Source organism: Cuculus canorus, chromosome 6 (assembly GCF_017976375.1).
Source record: "Cuculus canorus isolate bCucCan1 chromosome 6, bCucCan1.pri, whole genome shotgun sequence".
In the NCBI taxonomy this organism is placed as follows: domain Eukaryota; kingdom Metazoa; phylum Chordata; class Aves; order Cuculiformes; family Cuculidae; genus Cuculus; species Cuculus canorus.
Genome location: NC_071406.1, coordinates 16,293,942 through 16,321,938, shown reverse-complemented (window position 1 = coordinate 16,321,938; position 27,997 = coordinate 16,293,942). Strand labels below are relative to the sequence as shown.

At 44.5% G+C, this 27,997-nt stretch overlaps 1 protein-coding gene across 3 annotated transcripts in view; it reads right to left on the bottom strand.

Annotated features, from left to right (window-relative positions):
• SMARCAL1 (SWI/SNF related, matrix associated, actin dependent regulator of chromatin, subfamily a like 1) overlaps window positions 1–9,867 on the bottom strand; it is a 39,306-nt gene extending 29,439 nt beyond the window's left edge. Inside the window, exons 1-6 of one of the 3 annotated variants that reach the window (XM_054070159.1) lie at window positions 9,805–9,867; window positions 8,025–8,985; window positions 7,299–7,349; window positions 4,998–5,258; window positions 3,757–3,807; window positions 53–233 (exon numbers count right to left, since the gene is read on the bottom strand). In XM_054070159.1, the coding sequence (XP_053926134.1) occupies window positions 53–233; window positions 3,757–3,807; window positions 4,998–5,258; window positions 7,299–7,349; window positions 8,025–8,895 (1,415 nt within the window). In that variant the 5' untranslated portion in view covers window positions 8,896–8,985; window positions 9,805–9,867. Of the gene's footprint in view, window positions 1–52; window positions 234–3,756; window positions 3,808–4,997; window positions 5,259–7,298; window positions 7,350–8,024; window positions 8,986–9,410; window positions 9,507–9,804 lie in introns of those variants that run through there. The other 2 variants (XM_054070160.1, XM_054070158.1) reach the window with 2 other exon arrangements.
• Window positions 9,868–27,997: the final 18,130 nt, after the last annotated feature.

The following is a 27,997-nucleotide window of genomic DNA, read 5'->3' as shown; positions in this document are numbered from 1 at the left end:
CACACAACTGTAGGCAAGAACTAGCTCTTAACAGCATGCAAAAAGGACATACTTCACACCTTCCCGCTGAAAGGGCATGAGGCTCTGTACAATTTCGGAATCCACCACTGAAAGGTCAGCATCAGGAATGTCTGTCTGTGATGCAGATCTCTTTATTTGAGCAGCAAAGGTTTGTATTACTGCCTCTGGCAGTGGCTCCACTTCTACTGACACGAAGCTCTGTAATACTTCCACTGCAAAGAACAGAGCAGTTCATTATCAGAAGGGGCAACATACACACAACTTATAGGATTCACGTCAGAGCACAACCCTCAAACTCATCAGCAGCATCAGTTCCTATCCTGAAAGCACTGTATCATGCACAGGTGCTGGCCTGGCCTCCTCCCTGAAGTTTATTTTGGAACCACATGATGAATCACATCTCCTCCCCTCTTATTTAGACTCAGTTATAAAAAACTGAAAGTCTGATGCCATCACTCAGAGATGATTGCTACTAATACAGCTGGAGCTGTATCCCTGAGCAACTAGAATTGACCTGAGAAAAAGTCACCTAAAGAAGATCATACATCTTCAGCTTTGAAAACTCTCTTCTCCTGTTCTCCAAATACACACAGGTTTGGCCATGTCTCCTCTTTATCACCCCTTGTTTACCATGTTTGGACAAGAAAACAGGAAGCACCACAAGTCTGAGAGAAACTGTTGTTGTATCACCATCAGCATTGCTCCACATCAGTAGTGCTCCAACAGCCATCCTTCAGGGAGACGGCACCAACAGCAACTCCCTGCTCAGCTGCTTCTCCTGGACAGAAGCAGCTTGCAGGCCAGAACCAGCCCAGAGGCAGCCACTACTGTTTCACCCTTGAGGACTCTCAACTTTATCTGCAGCTTAAAACCTTCCCAGTCCAACGAAAGGCATCCCCAACTTTCATTATGCAAAGACCTCAGGGCCTTCATCTTTTAAACCCATGCATTACAACAATGAGAAACAAAAAGACACCTCCACACTAGGAACACAAATGCATGTGCACAGATCCTTTATTGCAGGAAGCATATTTTTTTTTATTTAGTGGTTGGCTTGTATATGAAGTCAAGAAGACATAAACCAACTCTGTTTGCAAAAATAACCAGAGCTATGCAAACTGAGATTACAACTCACTATACCAGCAATAAATGCACCTCCAGAATCCAGCCAGGTATTTTCATCTCAGTTATCTCCAAGAGGAAAGCAACAGGATGGACTCCTGCCATATAAAGGGGGAAAGCAATCCCAATAAATATATATATGAAAGATTGCCATTTGTGGTTGGGCAATGACCAAACTTTTTAAACTCTCCAGTTGAATTTATACTTCTTCAATAGCAGGAACTCTCTCCACCCGAAGTACAGCACAAGCTTGTTATTACACTCTCAGACTGAGCTATGTGTTAGCATAATTGCTACAATTTGCTCACTGATAATTCTGTTGCTATTGTTCTGTATATGAGCTGGGAGAGTGATTAAGATATATCTGCCACCAGCATGATTCATCCAACAGACATTTTTTACTGAAGTGACCTTTATATAAAGATGACTGAGCAACTAGGTAAAGAGACATTAACCTCTACAAACAGTTCCCAGCTAACAGATCTCTCTGCTGGAAATGGCAAGCAGCCCTATGAAATTATTTTCTTTTTTTTTTTTTTCCTTTTGATGTAGGTAAATGAACAGGCACTACGTGAACGCTGTTCCTCAAAAAGGCACGTGCTATAAAGCCTCAAATGCCCTCACAAATTATACTCTGCAAGAACATTTATAGAGAATTTTTTTTTGCTTTCCTTGAATCTGTGGGATTCTGGATACTTCATGTGATGTATACAGCTGTCAGCCAGCATGGCCAAGGGACTGACAAATGGGCAGATAATGTGTTTTGTCAGACCACCTAGCACGAACTACAGGATCAGGCCCTTTCCACATAGGAAAAGTCTTTTTAGCAAACTGAGAGAGCTCGCCAACTCTGATTGAAATCAGGTCCTGTCAACATCCCAGTCCTGTAGTTTCACAATAGTCTTGTCCAAGACACACTCAATTGTTTTCACGATGTTATTCCTGTAAGGCCCCACAATGCAGCTTTCAGCCCTACAACCATTACTAACGTTATTAAGACATACATCATAGGACCATGCAGATGCTCAATTATTAAACATGCCTCAGTATCCCATGGAAGCAAGAGGCCATGCTGGAGGAAAAACTAGTGAGGAACAGCATTTCAGCTCTGGAACACTCAGTCACACTTTCTAAGGACTTAGAAAGTCACACTTTCTAAGGACTTCTTTCTGAAGCTTATCCAATCCAATTCCATAGCCACACAACCTCATGCGAGTAGCAAGGCAAGCATAGCAGGCCAACTGGGATGATAAATAATAATTATAATACTTAGGACTTGTGTAATGCTATTCATTTCAAAGCACTCTATAAATGGAACTAAACATAAAAACCTAAGAAGCAGATGTGCAAGAAGCATGCTGCCGAGATTGGATTATTCTGCAAAGTGGCATTCATTTTTAAATAAAAAACAACAAACCACATCAAACCAGTTCTGCATTTCAGTTCAGTGTGTCACAGTTCCACCAGCATTACACTGGTATATAAAGGCAGGAGTTTACCAGTCAACTTCTATGAAGAAATGAACATGGCAGTGATACTACATGCTTAGATTCCACTTGTAAGGGAAAACATGATGCTCTCCTTAAAATATTTTTTTGCTAAGCTTTCTTTCAAACATCCATCAACCAACACTGAATCATTTTAGTAGAGAATTAAATTCTGCTCTGAGAAGAATGCTTCTGCTTCAACCAGATCTACACAATTCTGCAAGAGAAACAAGTAGCTCTTCTTGTATGCCTCAAAATCAGCCCCGCTATGGAAGCAACCTGCATTCTAACCTGTCTTGTACACCAATTAAAAACTTAACCATTGTATGCTGCCAGCAAAGCCATTATTACCAGCAGTAACAAGTGAGGCTGAAGAAAATCAGCTAGAAATCACCCTGGCTGTAACTGTGATGAACTGGTTGCTACAGAAATTATCACTTGACTTGAAAACCTAGTTCTCTGACACGAAAACCAAAATTTTCTGGGTGTGAAATGAAATAGCGCACCACCACACAGGCTACTTGAATCTTGTACTAAATTGAAATGAAGAACTGAAAGTAAAACACCCTGATACATGTTTGTTTTCTATGCTAGGGGTGGCCATTCCAGTTTATTAATTGATATACACACCAAAGGGAGCAAGGCAGGCTAGCACTTAGGTTAAGGCGAGCGAGTCTGTATGATAGAATTTCTGTAAGGACAGGAAAGCCTAGCAGCCAACATGCCAACCATTTCAAATTTGGCAAGTGGAAACAGAGAAATCCATTCTCCTACAACTCCTTATTGCAAGTAGAGCTGCTCTATGTTATAAGCAATAAAAATAACTTTGTGATAGTAAATATATCCATGTACTCTAAGGAATAGCATAGAAATTCAATGCAGAATCTGACAAAACAGAGCCACCATCCCAATAGGCCCCTTAAGGACTGCCATAAATAACACACATTTATATACTTTTGAGTCTGGGCAAACAGTGTAAATGTCTTAGCAAAACAGGAATATGCCTGCTTCGTGGTTCATTAGCAACTTATCTCCCCAGAATGAAAAGGCTTAGACCTAGAAATGAAGTTGGAATTCATTTGCCTCCACAGAAAGCAGCCGTAGCCAGGAAAACACAGCTACTCACTCAGTTTGGGATAGTCTTCCAGCAGGAAACTCCACTTTCTGGTGTTCATATCTGCAATTTACAACAAACACTGCCATAAGTCTCTTTTTTAAAAGACTGAATTCTCTGCCCATCAGAGCATGGCTATCCCATGCATATCCTCTTGCATTTTGGAACTGCTTTAAAAGAATTCTTACCTTGTCCAGTAATCATTTCTCCTCCATTTGCTTTCACATAAAGCAAACCATTTGAAGAAGACTTAAAAGTATGAGCAGAAAAGCATGAAAGTATCACCAGAGCAAGCCAAAGTCAGATCCTCTAATTGTAATAAACCCAACTGCCCAAGAATTTTGACAACCACTTTCTCTTTACTGCAAGAAGGGATGAAGACAGTGCCTGAAGATTCCTATTTGGTAACCAACAAACTCTGACTCCAGTCAGAAACACAGTCACTTTCAGCTGTAACTCTGTACCCTACAAATGTGCTCAGGACAGTACACAGGAAATTCACCAATTCATCAATACCCAAAATGTAACATCAGTGCCAGACACATCTGGCATGTTTAGCCCTGGATAGCACCTGCCTACAATTTCCAGAGAAGGCAGAGTGAATTCAGAGCCATGAAGACACAATCAGCTAGGTAGGGCCCTGCCCAAAGAACAAGAGCTCTGGGATTTGTTCCCCATGCTGTCACTGACCTGTTGTGACACTGCATCACTGTGTGCCTCATTTCCCACATTACAAGTGGAAAAAACTGATATTTACCATTGAAATCTGAACGCCAGCATAAAAAGTGCTCTACAGTTCCACTTGCTTCAAAAACATCACTGAAGCTACTAGTAAACTCAATCTCCTCAGGCAGTTGCAGCAATTTACTATATCACAGTATAGCAGGAGAAATATAAGAACGTCCAACTTCATTTGATAATAAAGAGAAGAACTTACACACGGTCTTACCGCTGGCAAATTATCAGCACATCCCACCTCAAAAGAAAATGTAATCATGCCAAGTCCTGAAATGTCTCCGTGGCTAACAGGCCCAGAAGAGGACATGTTCTGGCATGAGTAAAGTTCAGGACACAAATATAGCAATATACTAGAACCACAAGAACTCTCAAAATCTTTACCAAAGCACACCCTCCCATGCTTTTTAAGATAGATGTACCCTCACAGTCACTCTCTCCCTTGAAGCAGTCACAGCACTCCAAGAGCAGCCCCCAACAATGTCATTAGAATAAAGCAAAACCAACCAGAGACTCACCATAATTTCTGGAATCCATCTGTTTGAACACTCCAATCACTTCCGCAGAATACCCAATATCAACCTCAAACCGCAAGCGAGAAATCAGCACGCACTTCCCTTTGAAAAGGGCTGAAGGTTTCTTCCAGTTCCTACACATCTTCAAGAGGGAATTCACATCAACCCTACTGCCAACAAAACGAGAGCTTGATGCCAAGCCAACTGCATTTTCTCCTTTCAGTGGTGCCAGAATTACTGATGGAAGTTGATTTACTGCTTCCACTAGGGGAAAAAGCATGAGATATAGAGAAAAGAATTAATTACAAAGAACAAGGATAAACTAAAGATGCACAGGATACTTTGGAAAGAGAAGGGACGAGAGGATGACAAACAAACCATGCACCTTCAAGTTTAAAAGGAATGATTATTTTCTGCTTTCACTTACAGGGACAAAGAATAGAGAAAGTAATAGACTGGAGGAGGAGGTTCGTGGGATTTTTTGCAGACAGAACATGTGACAGTAGGTGAACAAGGGCCTGTCCAGCCTTGTCACTGCATTAGGCTCCCTCTCTGTCAGCAATCCCAAAACATGACTCACTAGGTCAGGGCAAGCAATCTGCAGAATCACATCCAGCAGTAAACGGCACATAGCCATATAGCATATTCACTTACAAAGTTGTAGGGAAAGGGGCATGGTGATCAACAGTACGTGCCTGAAAAGACGGGAATGTGCTTCTGCAAACAGCAACTGAAAAAGGTCTGGAAGTATATGCCTTGTGTCAATGTCTGATATGCAAACTCATGTGGAAGGAATGCTGTATATCCACAATAAGGAAGGGTATCAGGAAGGAATCTAGTTCAAACTCTTAATCTCCTTTGCTACAATTTAAGTCCATCACCCTTTATTCTACCGTTTCTTACTGTTAGACTTGTACTTGCCCCCAGGCATCCGCACTCCTGTCTCACTAATCACCAGCAACCACCTCTGTCATGATGCCAGTGCATGGGGAGAAAAAGGACACAGAATTTTACATCTGTTAGCCTTAGACCACAGTTATTCACACTAATAAATGTTCCAGTTTTCCCTGTGTCTCTCTGCCAACCTATACCCATATGTTGTTGTCTTTATTATTATAGCTGAACTGTGATGATTAAGGAACAAAAAACGTTTTTAGTTGTATTTTTACAGCACTAAAATAGTGAAGTTCATCCTCAGGACTCCAACTCAGAGGTACAGAAACACAAAGACGTATGAACATCTCCAGAGTCCAACAGACTTGATAGCAGGGGAACACTAAGCACATTCTGCCTCCATGTATTTGTAGAGAGAAGCAACTCCTCCTATACGGTAGCTGTTTACAGTAAATCCAGGTGGATCCAGTCCTTTGAGCATTAAGCTGCACATGGATGTTTTTCCCCCAATATGATTGCCCAATGTTGATCAGATATTGTCTTCACTTGTCAACAGGAACTTTCCAGAAAGAACTCATATATTTGATAGCTTTAAGGAAAAAAAATGATTTCTCAAAATCATCCTCTTCATTTGCAAGCTCCTTGGTGCAGAGATCGCTCTCATCTGTACTTGATACACTTCAAGCAAACCAGCAGCATTTAAATTATAAATATGTGGCAACCCACATGGGAAGCTAAAATACCAGCACTCAACGGTGGGTTTTTCAAAGCGCTCAGCATAGGCCTAATTCTGTTCCCACTGAAATCAATACTGATTTATCACTCGCTTCAATACAATGTGCTTTTGAAAAGCTTACCTGAAGTGTTTGCCTCTATCATCTCTCAATCTTTCCAGAACAAAATGACAGGGAAGAGAGAAGAAAAAAAAAAAAAAAAGAACATTCTTGTGATGCCAAAAAAAGGCAAATCCATTTTCAGTCTCAAAGTCCTAGAGAATTATCCTTTTTATTTTCTAACACCCAAAATTAACAGGAAAAAACTTAGGAGAAAAAAAAATTGTTTAAAAAGAAAACACTTGAACAGACCTATAAATTAGCCTATGGAACACACTCAGTTGTCAATATAGATTCATAAAAAGTACCTGTAAAGCACATGTTTTTCCTCAGGATTGTTAGTTGCTGAAAAATTCAGCAATGGCAGAAAAAGTTAAACCTATGCTTGGCATTTAGATTAGGTGAAAAATTAAGCTATTTCTAATCAACTACAAAACGTCAGAAAAATATTATGAGCTAGATGCCAAAAAGATAGGCATTAAGTTTGAGTAGCACTACTTTTATTACTCCAGACAAGGCAGGGGAAGGAGGTTAGGATCTGGATTCTTTTTTATCATTCAAAACCCCATTTACTTACTGAAACTGCTGTAATCTTCCAGGCTGAAATTCCATTTTTTCATAGCAGGATCTAAAATAGGGCAGATTATGAATCATTTGATGTAGAAAAAAAGTGGTGCTGTGAAATGTTCATGTGAGGTGAGAGAGAATTCAGTCTACTCATGCAAATTTTTCAACACACATCTGAAAAACAGTATGCCCAAGTTTACAGCTACATGACACAAAAAAGCCATAGGGCACATCAATACTAAGACAAGAACAATGCAGCAGCCATCCATCCACAGGGAGCAGCAGCACATGGAAGGAAACAAAAGTAAAATATAACAAATACAGGCAGGGAGAAAAGATCAGAAGCAAACCAAAAGGTGGAGATGCCACTGGTCTCAGTAACCCAGTTAACAGAATCAGCTTATCAACTCTGAACTACAGTTGAAGTGACCCATTTTCCCACAACAATTTATGAACTTCTCTTCCTTCATTCCAAAAAGAATCTCACCAGTTGCAGTCACTAAACTTCTTAGAGCAGTGTTCATAAAGCAGAGCTTCTGATTTCCTGATAGCTCAAGCTATTTATGCCCAGAATTTCTTTTCAATTACAGCTGCCTACTTTTCCAGTCCCCTGTTAATACCACACATTCCACCCCAGCAGTAGCTGCATTGCTAGAAGCCTGTAGCAACTGCGGTTCTGGCAGGTGCTGAAACCTCAACCCAATATAAAACAGAGATAACAGCAAACAATCCTTACCATAACTTTTGCTTGGTATCTTCTTAAACACAGCAACGAGTTCAGCGTTATACCCTATTTCGACCTGGAATCGGTCTTCCCCATATTTCACACATTTTCCTTTTGTAATACTATTCACCTTCTTGCAAGAGGCAGCTTCAAAGGTAGACCCTGCACCAGCAGAGCTGGTCAGCTTCTGCATCCTGCCACTGGCCTGAGATGCACCACCTCCCCCTACTCCTTCTGTTGGTGCATTTGTGTTTATGAGCATCTCTGAATCACTCAGGGTGGCACTGTTTGGTGGTGAAACATATTTTATAGCAGATTTGTTCTGACTTTGTAAATCTTTAGTACAGTCAGGGTGCCTGTTATCAATTAATCTAGGATGAGATGGTTCTGTAGGGTTTTTGAAAGCTGGATAGCATGTGGGCTGCTGGAATGTACCAAGATTAATTAAAGCTTGTTGTCCATGTTTCTGACCACCAGCATCCAAGTAATGTTTATGGGAATAACTCAGAGAATTTGGGATCGTTGCAGGGCACTGCTTAATGCCACTTGCTTGTTCCGAGTCCTCTGAACAATTCTTCTGTTGCTTTCTATGTAAGCCAGACATCTGTTGGTTTGCAGTGTGATGATTATAATCTGTCTGAAGATAGCTCTTCTGCTCCACAGGACTGTTTGGATTCTGCTGGTGCTGGCTAATGAACCTGACATGATTGTTTTCTTGCTTCAAGTTTCCCTGATTGCCTGGACTCTGTTCTTTCACCTGCTGTCCAGCAGTCCCCACCTGCCCATCTCTCTGGGCTGCTAGCCTCTCTGCTCTCCTAGCCAAAGCCTTCTGACGGTTCTCTTCAATTCTTCTTTTTTGCTCCTCTGTAAGGCCTGATGACATCTTCAACAATTCAAACAATAAATCTGAATGAAAGCTGCACTGGGAATTAATCACAGAGGCACACGCTGCTCTACAACAATTGAGGCCAGTCTACCAAAAAAGAAAAAAAAAAAAAAAACAAGCAAAAAGAAACAGAAAGTTTAAAAGGGAACCCTCAAAAACTCTTACTGTGTGGATAACTCAGTATTATTAGTGACTGAATATTACTTTAACTACATCTACACAAAAAAAACTAATAGTAAAGCAAAGCTGTCAGACCAATGCTGTGCCATTATCAGCAAGTACAGCTGGGGCTTTGCATGCCAGTTCCAGACAGATAGAACGTACGGAAAAAGGAGAAAACCAACATTCCACTATACTTCTGAGCACTCTCCTCTGCAAATTCCAGCAGAACTGATAAAATATCTAAGCATAGGGACAGCCAACACTGCAAAGCCAGCCCTGCAACGGCAAGTGCAGGCAAAGCAATGCATGTCTGCACAGTCTTGTGTGGAAGCGTTTCATATTTCTGGTACCCAACAGCAAAGACGGGACAACACCCCGATCTTTCCTGATCATCTTCAGTTCTTGGGCATCTCGCAGCATGTAGCAGGCGCATACTCAAAGCACAGAGTGGGTTCCTGCTTTGAGAAAGGTCCACACGCAGGTCAAAGACCTTCTGATAACAGCGAGGACCTGGCTCCCACTACATCTCCCAGGAACTCAGTCCACTCCACCCTCACTCCTCGTGCCTCGGGGCCGCCCGCCTCACCCAGCCCCAGTTCTCTCACATCCCCACCCCCTCCTCGCCCGCCCCTCTCCCAGCCACCAGGCTCCCCTGCCCCAGACCCCACCGCCCCCAAGGACCACCCTGCACCCCACAGAGCCCCTCTCGGGTCTCAGCCCCGGCCCCGGGCCCCGCATACCCACCGGCCCATAGAGGCCCCGCCACAGGGCGCGCGGCCACGCAGACTACAACTCCCAGCAGCCCCCGCGGCCCCGCCCGGCGGCAGGGAGTATCCGGTAGCCGCGCGGCGCGCCGGAAGCGAAGCCTCGGCGAGGGAGGGGCGCTCGGCACGCTGGGAAATGTAGTCTTTGGTCCACGGTGCCATCTTAGGAGCGCTGAGAGCTGCGCGGTGCTGCTAAAGGAGTCGAGGGGCTGGAAGCCGCCCCGGCACTCTCTCGCGGGGCTCTGGCTCACGGGCGGAGGCTTTGCCCCAGGCGGCTCCCAGTGCTGCAGCGCTGTGGCAGGGCTCTCGCAGCGGCTGCCTCTGCTGTTCCACACAGAACCATGTGGAGTCGCTTGGTTGGGAAAGAGTTTTGAGATCACCGAGCCCAACCGTGCCTGACCATGACTAAATCATATCTCTAAGTGCTTCATCTGCCCATCTTTTAAACACCTTCAGGCATGGTGACTCAACCACCTCCCTGGGCACTTCCAGTGTTCGATAACCCTTTTGGTGAAGAATTTTTTCCTGATGTCCAATCTGAACCTGCCCCAGCGCAGCTTGAGGCCATTCCCTCTCCTGCTGTCACCTGGGAGAAGAAACCAGCACCCACCTCTCTACAACTATCTTTGTAGGCAGTGATAAGGTCTCCCCTTAGCCTTCTCCAGGCTAAACAACCCCAGTTCCCTCAGCCACCTCTCATAAGACTTGTTTTCTCCAGCCCCTTCACCAGCTTCGTTGCCCTTCTCTGAACGCCCTCCATTACCTCAATGTCCTTCTTGTAGTGAGGGGCCCAAAACTGAATGGTTTGTGCACTGCATGGCAAGGCGTGTGGCTTTAAAATGAGTGACGATGAGTGGGGAATGAAAAAATGAAGGTAATGCATGAGAAATGGTGGTAACATTGTTAGCAGTGAGGGAGAATTCTGCCCGAAAGTGTTAAGAGGAATGGCTGACATTGGTTCAGTGTCTTTGAAAAGTGGTGGAAATTAGATGGTGCCGACAAAAGAGGGCAAATGTCATAGCTATCTACCAGAAGGGCCCAAAAGAGGACCCAGGAAACTACAGACCCATTACTGGAGTAAGTCCTCCTAGGAACTGTCACAAACCAAGTGAAGCAGGTGGTTGGGAAAAGCCAGCACAGATTTACCAACAGCAAATCATGCCAGATTAGCCTGACCACCTTCTACAGCAAAATTACATTTACTGCCTGCATGGGACGTTGAAAGAGTTAGGATGTTACAGCAGGAGAGGCAGAGTGCTGGGGAAGTCAGGATGTTGCCGTGGGGGCTGGCAGGGAGACACAAAGCTGGGACCTTGAAGCACAAGCCTTGCAAGGAACAGACATAAGGGAAAACGTCTGCTGACTCATCAAGTTGTCCGAAGAATGACCTACCCTCATTATCATTATTTAATGTTAAAAATCACTCCCCCGTAGGAGAAAACTGTAGGAACAGCCTTCTTCTGCCCAGGTCCTGGCACATGTGTGATATACATATAGGTATGTAAAGTTTTGTAACCAATTATACTAGCACTAGGATCTTCCTGGTTGTAAAAGTGCATAAAAGTTTCACAGTACAGGGAATAGGTGTGCTAGCTTTTTGGAATTTCCACCTAGCACCTACCTCTGCACAGACATGAAATAAACAAATAACTCTGTGTGTGTGGATAGGGTTTTTGAACACTGGATAAAAGACTACTGACTTTGGGACAACTAGGAGAGCAGAGGATGTTGTTTACCTGGACTTAAGCAAAGTGTCTGACATTGTTTCCCACAGCCTCCTCCTCAACAAACTGGCCAGATACAGACTGGAGGGATGGTCTGAGAGATGGGTAGGAAATTGGCTCACAGACCACATGCAGAATCATATAATCACTTGGTTGGAAAAAACCGTTGAGATCATCGAGCCCAACAATGTCCATCCACTACTAAACCGTATCCCTGAGCATTTCCATCTACCCACCTTTTAAATACTTTCAGGCATGGTGACTCAACCACCTCCCTGTGCAGTTCCAGTGCACAATAATGCTTTGGGTGAAGAAATTTTGCGTGATGTCTAATCTGAACCTCCCTGGTGCAACTTGAGGCCATTCCGTCTTGACCTATCACTTGGGAGAAGATACCAACACACACCTCGCTACAGCCTCCTTTCAGGCAATTGTAGACTGTGATAAGTTCTCCCCTCAGCCTCCTTTTCTCCAGGCTAGACAGCCTCAGTTCCCTCAGCCACCTCTCGTAAGACTTGTTCTCCAGCCCCTTCACCAGCTTCGTTGCCCTTCTCTGGATGTGCTCCAGCTCCTTTCAGCTCTAATGTCTTTCTTGTAGTGAGGACCCCAAAACTGAACACAGTATTTGAGGTGCAGCCTCACCAATGCCAAGTACAGGGGCACAATCACTTCCCTGGTCCTGCTGGCCACACTGTTTTTGATACAGGCCAAGATGCTATTGGCCTTCTTGGCCACCTGGGCACACTGCTGGCTCATGTTCAGCTGCCTGTCAACCAACACCCCCAGGTCCTTCTCTTCCAGGCAGCTTTCTAGCCACTCTTCCACAAGACTGTAGCATTGCATGGGGTTGTTGCATCCCAAGTGCAGGACTCCGCACTGGGCCTTGTTGACCCTCATACCATTGATCTCAACCCACCGATCCAGCCTGTTCAGATCCCTCTGTAGAGCCTCCCTACCCTCGAGCAGATCGACACTTCCTCCCAGCTTAGTGTCATCCGCAAACTTACTAAGGGTGCACTCAATCCCCTCATCCAGATCATAGATAAAGATGCTGAACAGAACTGGGCCCAGCACTGGGGACACCACTTTTGACCAGCCTCCAACTGGATTTAACTCCATTTACCACCACTCTTTGGGCCCGACCAGCCAGCCAGTTTTTCACCCAGGAGAGGGTGTGCCTGTCCAGGCTAATGGCAGCCAGTTTCTCAAGCAGATTACTGTGAGAAGCAGTGTCGAAGGCTTTATTACAGTCCAGGTACACTACATCCACAGCCTTTCCTTCATCCATCAAGCAAAGATGGTGGTCAATGGGTTTTACTCGGACTGGCAACCTGTCATAAGTGGGGTCCATTAGGGATCGATACAGGGCCCCATGCCATTCAAAAAGTTGCACCAGAAAGGATTTCATCTTGACATAAGAAAGAAACATTTTACAATGAAACAACAATGAAACAATCAATCACCAGAAGGACCTCCACAGGGATATGGTGGCGTCCCCATCACTGAAGGTTTTCAAGATGCGTTTGGACAGTGCTAGATAATCTCATCTAGACTCCCTTTCGCACAAATGGTTGGACTACATGATCTTTGGAAGTCTGTTCCAACCTGGACTGTTCTGTGTTTCTGTAAACACCTTCATATTTGCAAGAAAGTTCTGAAAAAAGGGTCTCCCAGGGTTTTAATTATACATAGGACTTGATTATTGCATCAAACTCCCCTTCCTGGACAGTCATGATCCCCATGTGCGTGACCAGAGCAATACCTGGGGAGAAAGCAGAGAACAGATCTTGGGGAACATCATAACCTCCTCCCATCTCTGACTTTCGCTCCCCTGTCCAGGGGCAGGTCTGGAGCTGCCATCACTCTCCCCAGATACTATTTTTCAAATCTGACAGACCTTTTGGCTGGGGACACCAAAGCCAGCTGGCTGTTTCACAGTTTATTCATTCTTCTCTCTGCTGGTTAATTAGTAAAGGTTATCCTTAAATTGCTTCCTGATTAAGCAGCAGTGACTGCCATTAGTCAGGAGCTTGTCAGCCTGAGAAAAACAAGGCAGGCAGCAAGAATGAGCTGCGACTCAACACACAGCACAACCCAGGAGTGCTGTTACTCACTTGGGATTTGCACACGCACAGACGTGAACACACCACATGCACACAGGCACTTTCAAACATGCTGCTTTTAAAGGAAACCACAAGGCTGAGGAGAGGTCCAGGGTTTTGTCTCAGATTCTTTTAAGAAAAAGAGTAGAAGTTGAATGTTTTTCCATATTCCGGGCTTCCATGCTGCAGAGTGGGTTTGCTAGAAAAGGATGCTTAGCCCTATGGTCTCTATTCAGATCCTGTGCCATTGCCCTTTCTTCCCCTGCAAGCCAGCAGACTCCAGCTGGCTATGCAGCAAAGAGAGAAAGGAACAGATGAGAGACCTTTTTTTCTCTTTCTTATCACACTTTTAACTGCCCAATGCTAAACCAGATCCCAGTGTCACATATGGGAGAGAGAACATGCAGAGCATAACCCTGCAACTGTTTCCAGCCACCTTCTCCCTCCCAGCAGCTATTCAGTTCCAGGTCTCTGGTGATGGCTCCTTATGTTTTGGGAGAAGTTGGGGGAAAAAAATAAACTACGGAAAAATGGAGAAAAGCCCCTATTGGGGACTGTCCCCATCTCGTGAAAATGATGAGAGCGGAGCATCATTTACAGAAAGCTCTTGGGTTGCGCAATCAGGCAGACACACAGACAGACGTTGAAGCATTTGCTCCATATGGCACAACTTCAGCAAGGCACAAGGAACAGCCCAGCCATGCAGAGAACAGACCTACAATATGAGAGGCCATTTGCGAGCAGTTTGCTGGTAGCACTCCAGGTGTCCTTTCAGCCAGAACATGCTTCCAGCAGTGGCTTGGACTCACCCTCTACAGACTGGGTCAGGGAGCAGAGATGCAATACAAAATCCCTAGCGCACCTCAGCTCTGCTGAAATCGTTCACCCACTTCTGAAGAAATGCTCCCATCAGTGAAAAAATGTAAACAAATAGGGTTCTCAAGTGCTGTTCTTAGCAGGATCCTTCCTTCACTCGGATTGTGGTCTAATCATCCTCTGTTGGGGTTGGCTGGCTGGTCCTCATTGCTGTCTCCCAAATGAGGACAGAACTGCCTGCATTGTATATCATGTATAAGCAGCAGCTAATATCCAAAATACGAGTGACCCAAGACCGCACTGAATATCGTCTGAGGGGTTTTGAGCTGCTCTGTGGAGGCCCTACTGCTGTCACACTGAATGTATTCACCCCACTCCACACCTTGCCAACACACCTTGATGGTTCTCCACATGGACGGAGCTAGGCACCTTCGTCCTGGATGTGTGGCCAGGTTGCACTCTCTGCTGGGGCTGAACTGCATGCAGAGCTGCTATGTGTAGTAAGGCCGTCCAGCAGACAACTGGAAATCAGCCCAGGCCAACGGCCCTCATATGCCACAGCTTCTTGGAGGGTTGTGGTAGTTCATACTGAGCTCAGAGACACTGGCCCAAATGTGCCAGTCTTTGACCAGCTGTGGGGAACTTGTAGTTGCATCTTCTAAAATAAATTAATTCCATGCTCGTGAGCCTTATCATTTCCTTCCCAGCTAAAACCAGTCAAGTGGATGGACTGGGGACATACAGGTCAGGTCTTCAGAGAAGGTTTTGAGGCAAGAGAGTCAGAGAAGGGCCCCTGGACTGGCAAAGCATATTCTGGTTGTAGAAACCCTTATGTGTGGGCTGCTAGGATCTGACCGGAATACTTTTTACAGCACTTGTCCTCTATAGGCTGTGGGGTTGTGCTTTGGTTTTGGAGTCCTCACCAGGGTCTAAGCTTGGAGGGCCAGGGGCTGCTTAGGTTTGGGGGGATGCTGAGCCTGCAACCTGCTCTGTAACGGTTCTCCCTTTTGTTATGTTGTTTGTTTGAATTTCTTTTGTTAGACAGCTGTCCATCCCAATTACTTTCCCTCTGCCACCAAGGCACATCAAGGACCATGGCCTGCTGCCCTATTTGACAGCCTGGCTGCTACCACAAGTTGAGTCTGAATCAGGCTCTTTCCTCAAACATATTTGTAGCACCAAAGACAAAGTTTGGAGTTTGCTGAATCCAGCTGCCCTTAAAACTCTGATGAAAGGGGACCTGCAGAGGCTTTTCTGTGAGCATTTCTAGCACGAGAAGGTTGCTCCCCTCCTCTAACGGCCAGCTCAGTGAAGACCACTTCTTATTCCCTGCCTTTTGGCTACCCAATGCAAGGAAAATTAGTCATCCTCCACTCTTTTGAAGCAGCCTCTTTTATCTACACAGCTTGTTCTTCCCTGGCACGCTGAAGCCTTCCTGCTCTTGTTTATAGTACAACCCCTCCAACAGATTGCAGGGTCTCTTTTCTGCCTTCTGTCCTTCTTGGCTGGATTCCTCTCCACAGCTCCAGTCCAGGGCAATGGTCTGCACAGCACATGGCCTCCGCTTTGCTGCCAGGCCACTGCCATGCTTTACAGGGCTCCAAAGCTGAGCCGACTCTTGATCTTTTATGCGATGCAGCCCAGGTGTGTGGGGCAGTTCACTGGCACTCAGAACAAAGATTTGAAAGACAATAAAACCCCCATATCCTACATTGAGATGAAAATAATGTTTCCAAAAGCTTCTGTGTCACCAGCATTTAAAACAATGTGAGATGTGATCCAGCTGGGGTGAGGACGTTAGCAATGTGGACTGCCCAATGGCTTATAATATGCTTGAATTCAGGGCAGAGCACATCCCTCTGCTCTATACAACTGTTTTTTTTTTGTCCAGATGCCAAAGAGAACTTCATCTTGGTGAAACATGGTTGAAATGGCAGAAGAGTTTAAAGTTAGAAGGGAAAGCTTGTGTACACACACAGAGAATTTAACTGCATAGATTTTATTTCCTTAGGAAACCAGCACAAACAAACAAAAGTTGCATTCCTTGTTCTGCTCTGGAACTTAAATTACTGGCCTGGTTTTCAAACTCAGAATAAGTGGCTAACTCTTTGGCCGTAGTATTGATATGAAGCCAACTTTTGAGATCTTGTTTGCTAAAGCTAGTCACAGTTCTCTGCCATTTCTCTTCCTGGTGCATGAGAGACCCAGAGATATGGAGAAATCCTTTAAGTGGGAGTATCGGAGGTCACTGATGCTAAATAATTAACCACCAATGTAATATTAATGGTCCTTTTCCCTTGCACAGGAGCAATATCTCTCCTTGGAGGATCTCAAAGCACACTCTAGATCAAGAGGAGTTGGCAGGGGAACTCTGGACTTTTGCAGAATACAGAGTCTGATGCCAAGGGGATTTCCAAGAGACAGAGTGAGGGTTGTGGCATGCCCTAGACTTTCCTAGAAGCCCTGAGTTTACAGTGGATTCAACTTTGCCAACTTCTGTGGCTTAGATGAGAGCAGCGAAAGACCACTAGTTTAATTAGGAACATGAACTCAGCACAGGACTCGCTTCTGTCTCAATCTTCGCTCAATCTTGATTAAGGTTGTTCTCATCTTAGAAACCTTCATGAATGCAGTGCATGGAAAGTGAACCAGAATCTGACCTTGGCAAACAGCACACTTAAGCACACGTTTCACTTGAAGTGTGTTCTTAAGCTTGTTAAGCCTCCTTCTTCAGCAGTGACAATTTTTCTTTATGCTGGGAGTCTCATCTGCCACAGAAGGGGGGAGTCACAAGGTGATTTGTTACATTTTTTGTAGAGACCTGATCTAGAAAACACTTGCTGTCAGCTGCAGTATTTTGCTACCAGCTTGTCTCAGTGACTTCCACTGGGCTCCTTGGGATAGCAATTATTCCACAACAGGGAGTGCTCTTGAAGTGTCAGAGCAGTGCGCTCACAAGGCGCTGCTGCAGTCTGCCTGGGCGGTGCTATACGTCTCTCATTATAAATAAAAAGGGTCATGGGCAATGGGAATGCACATGCTTTTGTTTAGCAGGAGTATATCCCCAATTTGATCACACAGTAAAAATTGAGATCCTGAGAAATAGCTACAAAGGTTCTGTTTAAAAGAATGTGACTAAAGAAAGCAGATGCTCATCAAGTTAAATAAGGAATTTAATTAGCCTGCATTTTATCTTGTTTTCAGTAATATGATGACAAATCACATCTTAATAAAATAACATTAGGGAGCAGCACAATTCCAGTGTTTCAGGAAATGAGAAGTAGTATAAGTTGTAGGCCTGTTCCTACCGAAAAAGTAATTCTCATTCAGAAATCTGACATGATTTTAAGATGGATAATGTTTTAGCAAAATGGTCCTCTGGCATTTAGAAAGATTTACAGGCACTTTGGCTTTAAAAGGCTTAATAGAGGTGGGGGGGAGAAGGAAGTGGCATGAATAGCTGAAGGGACTAGTAATGCAATTAATATTTTTTTATCTGTGTGGTGGCACAGAGGTGCAGCGTTCTTTACAGGTGGCCGACAAGTTGTCCTTTCCCCAGTGAGACTATAACTAATAGACATTATACATTATACAACATGCAGAGGTTTAGTGTTTGTCCTAAAGTTGAATATGTCCAAATTAATTTACAAATTCGCGTTTGATCTAGGAAATCAGTTTTGTGTAACATCGTGAGGACAGGTCTTGCCTCACCCTGAGAAAGGTTTATGAAGGATCCACAGAAAGTTCACTCATGGCATGGTTTGAGGGCTGCAGGAATTTGTCTAAGCTCTGGGACTTCATAAACTATCATTGTTCGGAATATTTCTGTCTGGTAAAAAGGACTACAAAACACAAGAGTTACAACAGGAAAAGATGATGAGACTTAGCTTCATTATGCAGGAATAAAGGAACTACTCATTGCATTCAGTGTGGTTGTCCACTGAATCCTTTCTTTTGTCTGCACTAGGGAGCAGATCCATGTTTTAGGTGATATATCACGGGATTGTCACATAGCTGTCCACTGTAAAATGCACAGTTTGATGCTGGGTAATATCTTGAGGCAATATATTTCACTTGCTGACCATATGTTTTAACAATAGTTATTCATGGTAGTCTGTTTGAGATTTTCCATTGTTCAGACCCAGTGGTTGCTCCATAGCTTTTGTATTGGGAAAGGAGAAAAGTGCGAGAGTTGTCTGTCATGCGAGATAAACAGACACACAGACACACCCTCACCCCCATCCCCCAACAATACACACATTGAGTTTATACATGTATACATATTTCTCCCTGTACTAACATATACATTTACTGATAGAGTAATTTTCTGGATTCATGATTTAATGTATTCATTAAATGAGATTATGCCACTATTGCTGAGGACAGAAATGCTTCAGAAGTCATTGATGAACCGGGAGTCTTCTGCCAGTAACTTTTTGGCCTGCATTTAGTTTAGGTTGATGAGGGCTAAAAGCTGTTGCTTTCTAACAGCTGTTCACTGGTGTATGTGGAATGAGTTTATGATTCTCGATCCAGGTCCTAAAACCCAGATGTCCATGCTACAAATCCTACTGCTGCTAGACCCTCACTAACACAGAATAGAGAGATGGTGATGAAGCTCTGCTTGTTGTTATGGGGCAGCCAAATTGCAGAGCAGAAGTATGGTTTGGGAGTGGGTCTCCTTTAAAAGGCAACAATTCCCTTTAAAAATATATTGCAGGAGCTAGATTGAAGATTGACTGTGAAAAGATGAGGTTTTCCCTTCTCTCTTTTCTAGTAAGCTGGATAAATTGGTGGAAAAATTTTTGAAATGTATCGACCTGGAAAATGCAATCTCAGAAACAGTATCTGGGTTTACAGCAAGTCCTTTGTTTCTTTCCTTGTTGTCCATCTAGATTCACTGTTACAGAGAGAAATCCAGCATTTCCTCTGAGTTCACTAAAGTTTGGAAATAGCCACCACTTCCATAAAGTTTAGCCAGTACAGATGGTGCTGCCCGATGCTCTGAGAATGCTGTTTGCTGGATGTGGAGGTCTTAGATTTGCAAGCCATGGTGGGGACAACTTTTCTCATTTGCAGAGTTGTTTGCAGGACCCTAAGCCCTCCTGGAGTGAATTGTGAATGCACAAATCAAATCAAATCAAATCAAATCAAATCGAGATACTGACTGTGACTGCATCACAGCACAATATGATGCTGACAGAATTTGAGTCTAAAAGCAGTGACATTCATGTCTAGCGATGTCTAATATATCATATGGTTGTAAAGTGACAACTGAGTCTTGGAGGACAAAGACTAACTCCCGTACACCCTGGAAATATTTTCTATTCCACAGACAAGTTGAAGACCAGGTCTCAAAAATAATTTGAGGCAGCCTGAACTTGTTCTCTTAACAGCAGAACAGGTAGTTTCTTCTGAATTTGCGCATGCTGTCAGGTTTTATTCATGGCCATTGATACCAGGCAGTATTAATGTTCCCTGTGGATGCAACCAACGTTTTTAATAGATTTTCCAGACTTTCATTAATTACTTAATTGGCACACAGTAATATAATAAGTGAAATGTATTCCTATAGGGCAGTCATACTTCAGACAGGCAGCGAGCTATCTGCAAGCAGAATTAAAAACAAACAGGAGAAACATTTTCAGTTGACCCTGCTTCATCCCCGGTTTCAGCAACAAAGCTTTGTTTTTTATTGCCAGGTACTGATCCCACTACCTGGGATTTGTCCAGGTTGAGAACTTATTAGTGCTTATGTGAGGAGAGAGGGAAAGAGAGAGGCAACACAGTTTGTATAAATCAGATTAAAGTATTGACAGCTCCTAAGCAATGCTCATTCCAGGAACAAGCTAGCTATGTGATAACACTACTGCTATAAAGAAGTGCGTTTTGAATGCATGCCACTTTGCAAATATCTGGTGGATCATGAGTTTTTGAGGCTTAATTCCTAGAAGAGAAAACAGGATTGCTGGAAAAGCTAAATACTCTACATGGAGATTATCCAAATTATTTAGTAGGTATTAGACTTAACAGCCACAGGACCTTGCTTTGCCTGTAGTTGATGGTTCAGAATCATCTTGGGTCAAAGTAGAGTAGAAATTGTTGATACAGACTAAAAATCAGGGTCTCAGCCTGATCCTAATGAACAAAGAACTCCACTGTGTGCTATGATTAGCCTTGATTTGCACATTCTGTGGGAAAGGCATGGTTAAATGCGAACCTAGAAGAATAAACTCCAGTCTCTTCTCTCAGCATGGCTGCTGGACATCAGGACCATGAAATATTAATAATGTGTGTTTCAAGTCTCCCTTTCTGCCTGATCCACGGACGATGTGCATCTGTCTCTGCTTTCAGCCATAGAGCTGAGCACAAGCTGTGGACGCTGGTGCTTTTCGCTTGGGAGCCCTCAATGCACCCAGCAGCAGGGCAGCTTTGCCACTGGCTTTCCGTCTGGGCTTGGCAGATGGCTCCAGCTTCCTGACTGTCACCCTGGCATCTTGCATCAGCACTAAAAACCCCTGTGTTATTTATACTTGATACATTAGTCTCTTTTTTACCACAAAGCAGAACATGCGCAGAGGTTTGGAAGCAATGCGAGATGACTGGAGGAGGGATGGATAGCAAGGTAGTAGGAAGGAAAGGGGAGAGCTACAGTTCCAGACAGATCTCTAGTGGCTCTAGGAGTATCCCATCCCCTTGTCCCGTCATTTTTTTCACTCACACGCTCATACACTGAGGGAGCTGAGGAGTGGCAGGTGGGGAAAGAAAACAGATAAATAAAAGTGTCAGTAGGATGGATTGGTTTGCACTTGGTCTCTTCTCATCTCTGCGCATATGTCTGCTGGTATGTAAAGATCACACAATGAAGGGACTTAGCACTGACCCAGAAAATTTATACCACTGAACATAAAAATGAATCAAAAAGAAAAATGTAGGAAGGTTGTTGTCAGGGAAGAGAACAAAAGGAGATTAATTTTTTTTCCTGTGTACATCAGGATTTTGTTGGGACAGCAATTTCATGGAGAACATATTGCCAATGCCACCATAGGAGCAGCTTTGCCTCAGAGAAAAGAGACCAGGTAGACAGATTCCTGTGCTGAGATCTCTCATGGGTTTGATCCTTATCTGCCTAAATGAGGGCTCAGAGGGCAGATAGAGGTGAGTGCAGCAGCAGAGCCCCAACATATGATGCCTTCAGACAGAAGGGATACCATCTCCCACTACAATTTCTCCTGATATCACACACTCAAACCACATCAGGAAGGGCAGAGGGAAGATATATCTCAGAGTACTGTGGGCCAATTCTCCTGTGAATTTCCAGTTTTCCAGTAAGCTGGTGGGTCCCCGCTGTGTAGTGCCACCATGTAAAAATGAAAAAGCCCAAGGGAAAGACTGCTGGTCTGCCTGCTCTGCCTTTTGTCTGGATGACCAGGACTCCAGCCATGGACTTAATTTAGCGTGTGTCAGCAGCAGCTCATCATTGTCATACTGTACATTAGCACAGTCATTCCTACAGTCCTGCTAGCTTGTGATCTTACCTCTGTGTTTATTCTGACCCAGGGCTATTCACAGAGTTACCGTGGGTACCGCGACACTGTGCTCTGCAGGTGGCAAGAATGCACTGGGCTAATCCCACCTTGCTCCGTGCACACTCAGGTGTGGGAAGCCTATGCAGAGACCTCTGTGCTGGAGCTAAGGTGATGGTTGGGAGCAGGGGAGACAAGGGCCAGCAGCTCCTCCACTGGAGCCACAGCAAGCTCAGATGCTTGTCCCTGCTCCTCCAAAGGTAGGTGGGGAGGATCTGGGGCACCAAGCCGCCAGCTATCCTGGCGTCCATGTCTGCCATAGGAGCCCTACCCAGGACCAGGACCAGGCAGGTCCAAGTATGGGATGAAGTTCAAAATTGGCCTGTGCTTTATGTGTGGAAACCTTCCTTTAAGAGCTTGTTGGAAAGTTTTTTCCTAAGGCACTATCTGTCCTCCAGGGCATCCTTTCCTCCTTCTCATTGCTGGTTTATACACAAATGTAGGATGTTTTGTGCTTAGTCACTCTACCGTTCCTGCTGTTTATTGCCTCCAACAGGCATAATTCTTTGCTCAGGAGACCTTTGAAAGTTGCTGTGGAGGATCTGTGGGCTGTTGTCATCCCGTTTCCAGGGGGCAATAAACAGCAGCAATCAAACTTCCATGTAACAAAGATTGTGTGATTATTCAGTCATAAAGAGAGAGATGAAAAAATGATATATATTGCATGTGTGCTTATTTGCACATCACACAAGAATGTGCAAATTGCTCTCAGAACAGAATCTTGCTATGAGGTAAAATAGTCCCCCATGTGGACTGACTTGAGTGAGGGAATTCTCCTGTCTGTGCCTCAGTTTCCCTATGCAAATCAAAGGGCTTGTGGCTCTTCCCACCTAGCTTAAGTGCTTTCAGGGCCACAAGTTTACTCATGCCCTTACAGGGCAGGGCAGGAAGGCAGGAATGTAAGCTTCGGGATGATACAGGGAGGAAAGTGTTTCCTGGGATTAATGGTTTGTATTTTGCTCCTCTTCTTGAATTAGAGCAAGCATTGGTCTAGGAGAAAGATCCATGTTTCTTAAGATGGAAAGGGCTTGCATTATAGCCAGCCCATTGCCACAGTTCCCTGCATCTCATCTGAGGGTTACAAAACCATCACCAGAGACAGTTAAAGCCTGTTAGGAAGGAAAAGCCCCTTCAACAGCAGGAAATTGCTGCCTACATGAAGACCCTGCCTCAGAAGAAAGTGAGTTTGAAGGTTTCCTTTGGGGGGCTGTGAGACTGAATACATCAGTCTAGTGGACCAAGTCATAAAGAGCTACATGACCCCAAGGACCAGAGGGGATTTCCAGCTCAGCAGCAGTAAGGGTTCAGCCCACAGGCACTCAGCACCTTCATGGAGGTGTTCAGCACCTGGCAACATTCATTCCTAAAATGTTCCTCCCCACCATAAAATGTAATTACAGATTCCTTTAACTACACAAATTTCTAAATCAATTAATTATCTTTGCAAGCAAATGTATGTGGTTTTGAAATCTCCCTTTAATTAGCATAAAGTCCATTAGGAAGTGGTAGATCTAGGCCATCATTTGGGCACAACAGTATCTCACTTCACATGCTCCTGAACCCTGGTAGAGTATGACAATATAATGCTCAAGCTCCCTTTGAAATGCTGTGTGGGCCACATGCAAGGTCAAGACCTCCCTTTCAAAATAAGGTTTCCATTCTGATATACTGCTGGGGGATCCTCCTTAGAAGTGCAATGGTCAGAAATCAACTCCTGTGGTGTAAATGCATTGACTTTTCCTACTCACTGCTCTTCCTTTGTGTGCTTGTAGCCCAGAATGCCAACTGTATCCTGGGTTGCATCAAAAGAAGTGTGACCAGCAGATGGAGGGACATGATTCTTCCCCTCTATTCCGCTCTTGTGAGAACCCATGGAGAGTATTGTGTACAGTTCTGGAATCCTCAACATAAGAAGACATGGGACTGTTGGAACCAGTCCAGAGGAGGGCTACAAAGATGTTCAATGGGCTGGAGCACCTCTGCTATGAGGACAGGATGAGAGAGTTTGGGTTGTTCAGCCTGGAGAAGACTCTGAAGAGACCTTATAGCGACCTTCCAGTACCTGAAGGGGGTGTACAAGAAGGCTGGGGGGGAACTTTTTCACAAGGGCGTGGAGTGATAGGACAAGGAGGAATGGCTTTAAATTGGAGGGGGGAAGATTTAGACCAGACATTAGGAAGAAATTCTTCATGATGAGTGTGGTGAGACACTGGAACTGGTTGCCCAGGGAAGTAGTGGCTGCCCCATCTCTGGAAGTGTTCAAGGCCAGGTTGGATGGGGCCTTGAGCAGCCTGACCTAGTGGGAGGTGTCCCTGCCCCATGGCAGGGGCGTTAGAACTGGATGATCTTTATGGTCACTTCCAAACCAAACTATTCTCTGATTCTATGATTTCTTTCTGCTTTCATTGCCAGCAGTGCTCCATCTTTGACATCCTTCTCTTTAAATCCACACTTAATCCTTTTATCTCTGTCTTATCTCTTGCTGATGGAGCCCTCAGTTATTTCATCCACAGACACTGTACTTGTCTTTTATGCAAAGGTGTGGGAAGAAGTCACTAAGGAGAGGAATACCTGCCAGTGAAATCTTTGTGCACTTAGTAGTGATGGTTGTGATCTTCCCTGTATTTCTGATGTTCATTGGAGACTATTCAGAGCAAGAGCAAGGCAGCACTATCTTGGCAGCCCGGTGTTTTATACCTGATATTTCCACGCAGATCTGGAAACGTACTGACTGCTTCTGAAAATTATGTGGACATGGTGCATGTAGTGAGTGCTTCTTCAGCACTGGAAGAAACCAGCATGTTCTCTTACAGTGTTCTTCACTGCATGTCTTTCTCTGATCTCCAGTGTGCCACCCCTGCTCAAGACTTACTATATGTATATGTAACAATGGTCACTTAGAATCACAGAATCATAGAATTATAGAATAGTTTGGGTTAGAAGACACCCCTAAAGGTCTCCTAGGCCACTTCCCCCTGCAGTAAGCAGAGACATCTTCAACTAAATCAGGTTGCTCAGAGCCCCATGCAACCTGACCTTGAGTGTTTCCAGAGATGGGGCTTCCACCACCATTCTGGGCAACCTGTTCCAGTGTTTCATCACGCTCGCTGAAAAAATTTCTTCCTTATATCTAGTCTAAATCTATCCTCTTTTAGTTTAAAAACATTACGCCTTACCCTGTTGCAGAAAGATCCTGCACAAAAGTTTGTTCTCATCATTCTTGTAGGCCCCCATTAAGTACTGAAAGATTTCCATGGAGCCTTCTCTTCCCCAGGCTGAACAACTACAGCTTTCTCACACTTTCCTCAGAAGAGAGGTGTTCCATCCCTTTGATCATTTTTGTGGCCCTTCTCTGGACCCACTCCAGCAGATCCGTCTTGTGCTGAGGGCTCTAGAGCTGGATGCAGTACTTCAGATAGGGTCTGACCAGAGCAGAGTAGAGGGGCAGAATGACCTCCCTGGAACTGATGGCCATGCTTCTTTTGATGCAGACCAGGATATGGGTTGGTCTTCTGGTCTATGAGTGCACATTGCTGGCTCAAGTCCAGCTTTTCATCCACCAGTGCCCAGAAGTCTTTAGCAGGGCTGCTCTCAATCCCTTCATCCCCCAACCTGTACTGATACCAGCTGCAAGACCTTGCACTTGGACTTGTTGAACCCCATGAGGTTCACATGGGCCCACTTCTCAAGCTTGTCCAGGTCCCTCTGAATGGCATCCCTTCTCTCAGGCACGTCAACTATACCACTTCACTGGGTGTCACCTGCAAACTTGCTGAGGGTGCACCCAATCCCACTATCTGTGTCATTGATAAAGATATTAAGCAGTACTTGTCCTAATACAGACTCCTGAGGGACACCAGTTGTCACCTGTCTCCATCAGGACATCGAGCCATTGACCATTACCCTCTGGATGCAACCATCCAACCACTTCCTGATCCACTAAACAGTCTACCCACCAAATCTGTCTCTCCAATTTAGAGAGAAGGATGTTGTGGGGGACTTGCAGAAGTCTAGATAGATGACAACCATAACTCTTCCCTTTTCCACTGATGTAATCATTCCATCACAGCAGACCTCTAGGCTGGTCAGGCAGGACTTGCCCCTGGTAAAGCCATTCTGGCTGTTTCGAATCACCTCCTTGTCCTGCGTGTTCCTTAGAATTGCTCCTAGGAGGATCTGTTCCATGATTTCCCCAGCACACAGGTGAGGGTGACAAGTTGGTAGTTCCAAGCGTCCTCCTTTTTAGCATTTTTGAAAATGAGCACAATGTTTCCCTCTTACCAGTCACCGGGGACTTCACCTGACTGCCATGACTTTTCAAATATCACAGAACTATGTCAGCCTATTCCCTCAGGACTCAGGGATTCATCTCCTCAGGTCCCATAGACTTAGGTGTGCTCGAGCTCCTTAGGGGGTCACAGACATGATCTTCTCTTACAGTGGGAGGGACTTTGCTCCCCCAGTCCCTGCCCTGTGGTCTGTCTACTGGATAGGGGTGGGAAGAGAGATTTGCAGAAAAGACTGATCCAAAACAGTTGCTGAGTGCCTCAGCCTTCTCCTTGTCCATTGTTACTGGTTTGCTACTCTTGCTCATCACAGCAGTTACGCTGTCTTTGACCTTCCTTTACTGGCTGACACACCTGTAGGAGCCTTTCTTATTATCCTTTGCATCCCTTGCCAAGTTCAGCTTCAGCTGCACCTTGGCCTTCCTGACCCCATACCTAAACAACCAGGCAGTCAGTGTTCCTGTGGTCTTGCTGGGATACCTGTCCCTGCTTCCACTGCCTGTGCATTTCCTTCTTGCCCTTTAGTTTGACGAGTAGCTGTTGACCCAGCCGTGCCTGTCTCTTGTCTTTCTTTCCTTATTTCTTACAAGTGGAGATCAAAAGCTCTTGTGCTCTACAGAAAGCATCCCTAAAAATCTGCTGACTCTATTCTTCTCCCTTGTCCCTGAGGAAAGTTTCCCAGAGGATCCTATTGAACAGCTGGCAGTTTGCTTCTTTAGGAGACACCTAAAATGGTCTTCTCCTCACGTCTTGACCTTGGCTTCTGCCAACATGGAAACTCATCTACTAATGGTGAAACTAAGAAGATTATCTAGATTTAAGTGATTTCACTGCCTGCATTGTATTTATGCAGCATGTATACATTTGCATACTGATCCAGAAACAAACTACTGGAGCTGAGGAAGTTACCTGGGCAGCCTCAAATGTTAAATCCTGAGATATGGATTTGTAAGTATTTGGGGAAACAGTCTCAAATGTTCAAGATCTTTATTATACTGAAGCAGAGTTGTAGCTCAAGAGAAATCTCAGCTCACCACAAGATTCACAGGATTTATCTCCTGGTCATCCTGGCATGGTGTCACCACACATGACTCCTTTGTGCCACGAATGGGTCTTTCTGAGGACAGATATTCAATCTTCCCATACAAAATTGCTCCTGTTTTCTTACGCTGAGTATGTCAGTGTTGTGCCATAGTACAATCATGGAGGGAATACCCTCGGTGTTACTGTGTCTGATCATGAATCCTGGTAGCTAAGCAAATGCCTAATGACATGCTAGATTCTCTCAGTTCATCTTGATTTGGAGAGCACAGCATATCTCTCAGGATCAGCCCCTAATGGTCTTGTTTAACAACATTGTTTTCTCTCTTAATCCCATGTCAGACAAGTGGGAGCTAGTTCTAGGACAGCTGCATGTCACTAAAATAACATGCATCTGAGAATGCAATTAGAGACTTGAAACAAATTTGACTCGGCTCAGGAGAGTAGTGGAAATATCCAAGGGACCTGTGATTATATACTTTCTCTTTTTTTGATTTTTTTAATTTTAATGTCTAAATTCCAGGTCCTTTTAGGTTTTGGATTTCATGACAATTACTACATTCCTGGATAGTTAAAACCACTCAGCATTTGGCTACATGCCTTCTGAGGATATCCTGA